General features: G+C 38.9%; 1 protein-coding gene across 1 annotated transcript; it reads left to right on the plus strand.

The window, feature by feature from the left end:
* Nucleotides 1-2357: 2357 nt before the first annotated feature.
* LOC127654627 (peroxisomal N(1)-acetyl-spermine/spermidine oxidase-like) lies at nucleotides 2358-7932 on the plus strand. The gene is made up of 5 exons (XM_052141853.1): nucleotides 2358-2384; nucleotides 2491-2799; nucleotides 4764-5971; nucleotides 7235-7418; nucleotides 7662-7932. The coding sequence occupies exons 1-5, from the start codon at nucleotides 2358-2360 to the stop codon at nucleotides 7779-7781; spliced, it is 1848 nt and encodes a 615-aa protein (XP_051997813.1). The 3' UTR covers nucleotides 7782-7932.
* Nucleotides 7933-10173: the final 2241 nt, after the last annotated feature.

A 10173-nucleotide genomic window follows, 5' to 3' on the forward strand; every position in this document is an offset into this window, starting at 1 on the left:
AAGCCATGTATTCTTGAGAAACACACAAAAACAAAATGAGGCTAACGTAAACTTGAGCCGGTTGTAATCCCTTCAGGACGCTGTAGATGGCGACATTTATGTCGTAAATAGGCCATATAAGTGTTTTCCTGTCCTAATTTAGTTGTCTAATTGTTTAATGTCTATTGTCTAGTTGTTTAAAGGTCTGTTTTTCTCACCCTTTGTCTGTAAAGATAGTTTTCGCTGGTCTGTGGTCGTTATTCATTGCACTTCGTCAAGTTGTGTGTTCACTTTTACCTCTAAACGCACAAGTGACCACGGGATAGTGTCCTATGAACGATAACTGCCAGAAAAATAAAATAAAAGATTAAAACATGCCGAAAATATATCTTTTTCTGTTTCCAAATGATCCTCGCTCTCCTGACACTGGACTGAGTCGACAATCAAAGGAGCATTAAGAACAAGTATTTTATAAAACACAATGACAAAAGAATAAAAATACAAAGAAATTAAATGAGAATTTTGCACATTTGGCACATTAATCTGTATCTTACCACAGAAGGAATAGGTTGTTTAATGCCTTTTGGCAAAGTGATGAGTGTCTTAATAGGCTTTAGTTGTAAAGTTATCCATTCAAATGCAATGATATTCATATGGCTGACAAGTCAGGTTATGTAATCTCTAAAACATAATTAATTTAACATATAGGCCTAAACAACAAACTCAATTCAAAACTATCAATTTTGAATTTTGAAAAGCAAGTATCGGTCCATCTCTCTGACCGTGTAAAATGGTACAAAGTTCATACATGTCAACACTCCCGTTTTTCCCGGGAGTCTCCCGTACTTCACACCCATCTCCCGCCCCCCTCCCGTTTTGTTAATTCTCCCAGGAAAGTTCCGTAATTTGTATGGCCCAAACCTCATTATATGAATAATCACATCAATATATTATTCCATGGTTGTCCATTTGCCAAATCTTGTATGAAACGCATCCTACTCCCACAATCGATACATCACACACATTTCAACCCATTTGTGACCTCAACCTGGCAACCTACAACCCAGTTGCGCTGTTGATATCTGCGCAGGTAGTAGACGCGGGAAGTTGAATCAAGCATCACTGGTAGATGGGAGAAGACTCAGGTGGTGCTCCGCTGAAAAAAAATTAATATAAATACTAGTTCATATTTTCAAGTTCTAAAAGCTTTCTGGATCAATGTAATATAATATAGGGCGAATTCCAAACGAAAGTGATCATCCCTATGCCCTACTAACTACGAAAGACAGCTCTTGATGTGGGGTTGGGTTCATGACCTGAAACCTTACAAGTTGCTTACAACAGTGCTAATATATCAATGTTTTTTAACGGTATTGATGTTGATCTAAATGAATAATGTAGAGTTGAGGAACACACAAAGGAGAGTTATTTATCAGTATATCATTTTTGATTGGCACCTTGCCAATTTCATTACATTAAAATGCACTGCAGGAAAAAATAAACAAACAAAGGACAATCCTTCTTTTAAGCACACGTTGTAAATGGAGTTTATATTTATATTTTATATTTAGTTTATATAGTGTTGAATATGTAAAACTATTTTTAATATCAGCTCCTGTTTTTTTAACTATGTGTGCTGTCGACAAACTGTAAGAAAATAGATTGGCTTTGTTCGTAGAACACTTTACTGAAGTCAGTAGATATGTAGACACTTTTTTTATACATGAAAACATATGGATGTTATTGAAACTCACAATAATATTAGACTATTATTGTTGTCTTTTGGTAAAAAGTCATGCTCAGCAGCTCACAAACTGTAGGGAAATTATAGATTTGCATTGTTCTTATAATGCATAAAACCTCTACTTAAGTCTCTTTGTAGGTCTGTAGACATACAAATTTAAAGGATTATTTTTTTCTTTCGATCGTTGATTCAGTGACTAACTAATTTCACACAAGATATCACCAGGTGGCATCACCAGAAACAAATTATTAAATGGATCTGAACTAATTTTGGTAAACATAATCCAAACACTCAAGTCACTTGGATAAATTAAAATCCCACAATACACAAGCACAGAGTAAAAAATAAAATTGTGCACATGCACAATTGGCATTATTGTAATTGATTAAATAATGTATTCAAGGCTTGTACTTAGTCTTTTATTGTCATATGTGAAACAGAATCAACTGCAGATACCTGTCACATATTCCTTGTTTCTTTGCTTAGACTTTTATTTCTGTCAAGGAATCTCTGTTTCTATGCTTAGACATTTATTTTGAAATCCTTGTTTAGTTCCCTGTTCCTGTTTCCTGTTAGTTTTGTAGTCCTTTGTAGTTTCTTTTAATGATCGGTTTTCCCTGAGGTCATTCCAGAGATGCTGCCAGTGCTCATGATCTCTGAGGTCTGTTCCCAGTCATTGCCAGCTCTCGTCGAGTCTCCCACGGCTCCGTCCCTCGAGCCTCTCACGGCTCCACCTTCCACGGCTTCGCCCTTCGAGCCTCCCACAGCTTCGCCTTCCATGGCTCCGCCTGAATTCGTCGAGCCTCATCCACGGCTCCGCCTGCACCCCTGAGTTTCCTCCTGCAGTGGCTCCGCCCGCTCCTCCAGAGACTCTTCCTCCAGCATTGCTGCCCACTCCTCCAGAGACTCCTCCTTCAGCGGCTCAGCCTACTCCTCCAGAAACTCCTACACCAGCGGCCCCGCACACTCCCCCAGAGACTCTTCCTCCAGCGGTTCCGTCCGCCTTACAAGAGAATCCTCTTACAGTGGCTCTTCCCACCCCTCCTCAAGCGTCTCAGCCGCTTAACCCAGTCCCTGTCCTTTGGCCGCCTCCCAGGTGTCCTGACCCTGTCTCGGCCCTGTGGCCGCTTCCCAGGCCTCCTGACCTTGTCTCAGCCCTGTGACTGCCTCCCAAGCCTCCTGACCCTGTCTTGGCCCTGCAGCCACCTCCCAGACCTCTTGACCCTGTCTAGGCCCTGTGGCCACCTACCAGGACTCCTGACCCAGTTCCTACCTAGAGGTGGTCTCCATGGTCTCCTGGCTGTCCGCCTGATCTGCTCTGGTCTTCTGGGCATCCGCCTGATCTGCTCTGGTCTCCTTGGTTTCCTGGCCGCCCGCCTGATCTCTTCTGGTCCCCTTGGTCTCCTGGCCATCCACCTGATCTGCTCTGGTTTTCTTAGTCTCCAGCTCCACCTCAACCCTCTGCCATTTAAATGTTCATATTTTAATGATTATAAGACATTTAATAGCTTTTATTTTCGTTCACATTGAAATGTTTAATCAGGATGAGCATATAGCAGATTATGCACTTATTTATTTATGAAGAGAACAGATGAACAACAGAGACACCACACGAAGCAGATTAATACAACCCCCCCACCCCCCACCCCCCACCCGCAGTAACAGCAGAGGCCACTAAAACACGACATATGAACTACGCAATATTACAAAAAACACATACGTTTAAAATATGAGCAAAACATGTAAAACATTTACTGAACAGAACTCAATCAACAACTCAAAACTTCCTCCTGTTTCGCATTGTCTTAAACTGGGTGCTCGCCTGTGCGTAATCAAACGCATACAGAGACTAATGCTGAGGCAATTGTCATAGATTTTGTGTCTTTGCCTCGGACAGATGACTTCTCGTGGCAGTTTTAATTTGGTTCTGGAGGCTGAACCCAACGTCAATTGCCACATTGCCCTCCACATAACAAGAGTTGCAGAAAGCGTCACAGAGGGGCGATTTTACGAGTTTGCCACATAAAAAGTGGAAGGTGTGCACAATAAACATTGAAAACATGTATTTGGAAGAGAGAAAACGCGTGCAGTTGCTTTGATAGCAGAACGTAATAAAAGGACTCATTTAGGTCTAAGTGTTTTCTTAGTGAATTTAAATTAGATCAATAACTGGGGTCTCTGATATTCGTAAACGATAAGGTAATATTTAATTAAAAGCAATTTTGAGACATTCAGTGTCTCCACAAATTTGGACAGTTTTAAAATATTTCTTGTTGCTTTGTTCTCTCGAAGACATTATTGGTGAAGCAAAAACGTGTGAAAAACTGTTTGCTGTGACGTCACTTCATAGACTTCAATGTATTCTGCAGCGCTGATTCGAATGTCATGTGAAAGACCCTTAACATGTATAAATGTCACTCACTTTTGCACATCAATCATTGCTCTTCACTATCACAAAAGTGACCGATTATGGTTTCAAAATGGCGAATTTCTCCGAAAGGTGAGGAGTTTTGATCCCTGAAATTATTATTATTTTCATGCATTTATTTATTTTGTGGAATTTTATAATTTTCCACGCACACCTAGTAACCTTTCACGGCACACTTGTGTGCCACGGCACAGTGGTTGGGAAACACTGCTCTAAGTGTTAGGTCTGTGGGAGCGACTAACTGATAGCCCCTGCATACATTCTTGTGAAAGGTACTTCGAGTGCGTTGCAGATCATTTTACATGAGGGGAGGTACTAGCTATCTGCATATAACAGTATTTGAACATTCATCCACCATTGGATAGTCCGTGACCGCCTGATCTCTGTTAACAATGACATATAGAATAAAGTTCACTAACGTCAAGTTATAGGTGTATAAGTATTGACCTGGCTGACACGTAAAACATACTCATTTAGTGTAGAGGTTGCAACAGTACTCTTATCACCTGTACTCTTTGTTCAGTTCCTCCTTATTGCTGGTTGCTGTTTGCTCTTAGGACTTTAGACTTTTTCAAATTTCTATATTAAATTTCGGCTTTTCTCTCCAAACAGCCGAACAAAGCTGCAGGGATGAGCACTTCTGAAGTACTCAAAAGTACCAAGGTCATAGTGATAGGTTCAGGCTTTGCAGGTTTGGCTGCTGCAGCAACGTTGGTCAAGGCAGGATTTCATAATGTCCTGGTTGTTGAGGCAAAGGAAAGAATTGGAGGGCGAGTGCACACCACTAAACCGTTCACTAAGAATATAATTGAAGTTGGTGCTAACTGGATTCATGGACAGAAAGGAAACCCCCTTTTCCAACTTGCAAAAGAACAGAACCTGCTCTCGGAGGGGCCATCCGCAAGCAAGTTCATGTGCCTGCCTAGTTCGGTAACCCCTCGAGATTACTTTTTTAAAGAAGATGGAAAGCAGGTTTCCACAGTGATTGTAGATCCAGTCTGTTCGCAGTTCAGCAAGCTCACCGCCAAAGCTTTTGATGATGCTCTTGAATGCAGGCACAGAGAGCTAACTCTAGGAGGTTATCTGGACGATGCCTTTGGTGAGTCGGCTTTAGCAGCGACAAAGGATTGCCAAATAGTTTTTGAATGGTGCAAAAGAACTGAATGTACAGATGAAGCTTGCTCTTCTCTATATGAGGTGTCTGCTTCGCAGATTAGTTATTACACTGCCTTAGAGGGAGGTTTCTTTAACTGTTTGGGACCGGGTGGCTATCAAGCAATCTTAGATGTTCTCCTAAAAGATCTTCCTGCAGGATCGGTCAAGTGTAGTGCACCGGTGAAGAGCATCCAGTGGGATTTGATTAAAAAAGGGAAGCACGAAGGCCAGAATTATCCTGTTCGGATCATCTGTGAAAACGGACAGAGCTTTGAAGCAGACCATGTGATTGTCACTGTATCTTTGGGGGTCCTCAAAGACAAAGCAACAACCATGTTTGAGCCATCTCTACCAAAAACCAAACTTGCTGCAATTCAGAATCTCGGCTTTGGGATAGTGGACAAAATCTTCCTGTATTTCGAGGAAAGGTTTTGGCCAGAAGACTGTACTGGGGTTCAGCTGGTGTGGGATGAGGGCCCTGAAGATAAAGACATTTATCAGTCTCTGCAAGAAGGAGAAGCCTGGAAAAAGTTGTGGTTCAAGAAGATCACAGGATTTGATATTGTGGCACGTCACCCCACAGCTCTTTGTGGCTGGATCACTGGTAGAGAAGCATTATATATGGAGACGCTTCAGGACAGTGAAGTTGGAGCAATCTGTGTGAGGTATAAAATTAATATCATTCTATTGCAAAATGCCAGACAATTACATTAATTTCATTCAGAAGTATTTGTAATATAGACCATTCTAAGTTTTCAAGAAAGCAGGGTGGCTGATGACAGCAAATAAGATCCAACATTTATTAAAGAGATAGGTCACCCAAAAATGAATATTCTCTCATTACTCACTCTCATGCCATCCAAGATGTGTATGACTTTCTTCTGTTGAACACAAACAAAGATTTTTAGAAGAATATTTAATCTCTGTAGGTCTATACAATGCAAGTGAATGGTGACCAGACCTTTCAATCTCCAAAATGGACATAAAGGCAGCATAAAAGTAATCCATATGACTCCAGTGGTTAAATCTTCAGAAGCAATGATAGTTGTGGGTGGGAAACAGATCAATATTTATGTATTTTTTTTTTACTATAAATCTCAACTTTGAAGTGAAGTTGATAGTGGATATTTATTGGAAAAAATAATTGAAATATTGATCTTTTTCTTACCCAAAGTGATTGCATGGCTTAAAAAAAAACACATATTAAACCACTGGAAACTTATGTATTACTTTTATGCTGCCTTTATGTGATATTTGGAGTTTGAAAGGTCTGGCCACCATTCACTTTCTTTGAATGGACCTACAGAGCTGAGATATTCTTCTAAAAATCTTCGTTTGTGTTCAGCAGAAGAAAGATGATTAATGAAATTGAGTAAATAGTGAGATAATTGTCCTTTTTGAGGTGAACTATCCCTTTAAAATAAAATAAAAAATTCTCAATAAATTACATTTAACAAAAATAAATAAAAAATAAAACAGACATTTTTTATTATCCATTTCCAATTCCTTTGTTAGATTTTGGACTTCTGGTACACTTCTAGATTACACTTCTGGTAATAGGCCAAACAGTCTGATTGTTGACCGATGCAGGTAATGATGAACTGTTCGGTGTATAGGTCTCTGGAGAACAGTAATGGGTGTTTTCAAATCTATGGGCATTTTTCAAACCGGGATGGCCGTTTCTAAACTATCCAATGAAACTAGGGAATCTCAGTGTAGAACTCAGTAGGCGTTTGCAAACAGGATGGGCATTTCTAAACTAACCAATGAAAGTAGGGAATCTCAATGGTTTGAAAACATGGCAGCGTGGTCATACATTGACGTTACATGAAACAGAAAATATCAATCTAATTTGCAAAACAGGCTATATTGCATGTGTTGTTTTTTGCATCTTTTGTTGCTGAAAAGCTCTGTTTATGTCTTTAAAGGTTGCTCAGGTCTTTCACAGGCTGGTCGGTTTCAGAAGTCTCAAAGACGCTGATCAGCAGATGGGGTCATGATTCCCATGTCGCTGGCTCCTATACATTTATTCCTCATGGTGTTGATGGAGTGAAAGCACACAAAGCATTGGCGTCACCTCTTCCCCCTAAAGCTAAAAGCAGAGGGAGGAAGGTAACATCTCAACTTCTTTTAAATCAATGAATTCATTTTATTTTAGAGAGAATCTTAGTACAGTATCTTGTACTAAAAAAAGATGCAAGGTCCTTTAGTCTTTTATATCCCTTGATTATTACAGTCGCATATCCTAATATTCTTATTGAAGTTAAATAACATTGTATTAGATAATTAGCTAAGTAAAATTTCCAAGGTCAAGCAATGGTAAAAGGATACTCTCTGTGTTGTCTCTTTCTGAAGCATCTACAGGTGTTGTTTGCTGGTGAAGCTACACATGTGAACTTCTACACCACTACTCATGGAGCTTACCTCACCGGGGTCAGAGAAGCGCAAAGACTCATAAGCCATTACTCTAGTTGAACAGGAGAATATATACTTTGGTTTCATGAATATAACATTTTATAAGTGTATTACATTTTGTAGACTTGCTCTTACACGCTATTGACTTACACAAGTTTATCATTTATACGATTATTGCTACCTGTAAAACTACATAAATGCTTACATTCAACTGTACAATGCAAATTTCCATCATGTTAATTGTTAATCATATCCTCAGCTATGTGTTGTTTTTGAAGTCCTGATGAAAAAATATTCTCTCTGAGTCTTAAGCAATGTTGAATATTATTTTAATTCCTTAAATAAATAAGAATTAATTTTTCAATGACTGCAGTTTTATTAAATGGTGTCAACAATGTCGAGTTCAAATTCATCCGAACTGATCAGATAATCGGATTACAGGAAAATTATCTTATTTCCATCAAAAATGTATATATATATATATATATATATATATATATATATATATATATATATATATATATACAGGTGAAACTCGAAAAATTAGAATATCGTGCAAAAGTTCATTAATTTCAGTAATTCAACTTAAAAGGTGAAACTAATATATTATATAGACTCATTACAAGCAAAGTAAGATATTTCAAGCCTTTATTTGATATAATTTTGATGATTATGGCTTACAGCTTATGAAAACCCCAAATTCAGAATCTCAGAAAATTAGAATATTGTGAAAAGGTTCAGTATTGTAGGCTCAAAGTGTCACACTCTAATCAGCTAAACACCTGCAAAGGGTTCCTGAGCCTTTAAATGGTCTCTCAGTCTGGTTCAGTTGAATTCACAATCATGGGGAAGACTGCTGACCTGACCGTTGTGCAGAAAACCATCATTGACACCCTCCACAAGGAGGGAAAGCCTCAAAAGGTAATTGCAAAAGAAGTTGGATGTTCTCAAAGTGCTGTATCAAAGCACATTAATAGAAAGTTAAGTGGAAGGGAAAAGTGTGGAAGAAAAAGGTGCACAAGCAGCAGGGATGACCGTAGCCTGGACAGGATTGTCAGGAAAAGGCCATTCAAATGTGTGGGGAGCTTCACAAGGAGTGGACTGAGGCTGGAGTTACTGCATCAAGAGCCACCACACACAGACGGGTCCTGGACATGGGCTTCAAATGTCAAATGTCTTACCTGGGCTAAAGAAAAAAAGAACTGGTCTGTTGCTCAGTGGTCCAAAGTCCTCTTTTCTGATGAGAGCAAATTTTGCATCTCATTTGGAAACCAAGGTCCCAGAGTCTGGAGGAAGAATGGAGAGGCACACAATCCAAGATGCTTGAAGTCCAGTGTGAAGTTTCCACAGTCTGTGTTGGTTTGGGGAGCCATGTCATCGGCTGGTGTTGGTCCACTGTGCTTTATTAAGTCCAGAGTCAACGCAGCCGTCTACCGGGACATTTTAGAGCACTTCATGCTTCCTTCAGCAGACAAGCTTTATGGAGATGCTGACTTCATTTTCCAGCAGGACTTGGCACCTGCCCACACTGCCAAAAGTACCAAAACCTGGTTCAATGACCATGGTATTACTGTGCTTGATTGGCCAGCAAACTCGCCTGACCTGAACCCCATAGAGAATCTATGGGGCATTGCCAAGAGAAAGATGAGAGACATGAGACCAAACAATGCAGAAGAGCTGAAGGCCGCTATTGAAGCATCTTGGTCTTCCATAACGCCTCAGCAGTGCCACAGGCTGATAGCATCCATGCCACGCCGCATTGAGGCAGTGATTAATGCAAAAGGGGCCCAAACCAAGTACTGAGTACATATGCATGATTATACTTTTCAGAGGGCCGACATTTCTGTATTTAAAATCCTTTTTTTTTTTATTGATTTCATGTAATATTCTAATTTTCTGAGACTCTGAATTTGGGGTTTTCATAAGCTGTAAGCCATAATCATCAAAATTATATCAAATAAAGGCTTGAAATATCTTACTTTGCTTGTAATGAGTCTATATAATATATTAGTTTCACCTTTTAAGTTGAATTACTGAAATTAATGAACTTTTGCACGATATTCTAATTTTTCGAGTTTCACCTGTGTGTATATATATATATATATATATGTATGTATGTGTGTGTATGTATGTATGTATGTATGTATGTATGTATGTATGTATGTATATATATATATATATATATATATATATATATATATATATATATATGTGTGTGTGTGTGTGTGTGTGTGTGTGTGTGTGTGTGTTATCATTAAATCTTATTATTTATAAATACAACTATTTAACATAAGAGTTGACTCATTAACCACATTTTGCTTGTTTTTTTGTTTTTTTTTTCCTTCTTGTTTCTTGTTTTCTTTATTAAGGCCTACTTTTGAAAGTAATGCAATTCTAAAATGGCCATAATTAAAGATAGAAAACATTTGGTCTCTATAAAATGTGGAGGTCT

Source organism: Xyrauchen texanus, chromosome 14 (assembly GCF_025860055.1).
Source record: "Xyrauchen texanus isolate HMW12.3.18 chromosome 14, RBS_HiC_50CHRs, whole genome shotgun sequence".
Classification (NCBI taxonomy): Eukaryota; Metazoa; Chordata; class Actinopteri; order Cypriniformes; family Catostomidae; genus Xyrauchen; species Xyrauchen texanus.

Coding starts and splice junctions, on each gene's coding strand:
- LOC127654627 (XM_052141853.1), top strand. CDS start 2,358: ATGCTGCCAGTGCTCATGATCTCTGAG. Junction 2,800..4,763: donor AGCCGCTTAACCCAGTCCCT/GTCCTTTGGCCG, acceptor CTCTCCAAACAG/CCGAACAAAGCTGCAGGGAT. Junction 5,972..7,234: donor GTTGGAGCAATCTGTGTGAG/GTATAAAATTAA, acceptor ATGTCTTTAAAG/GTTGCTCAGGTCTTTCACAG.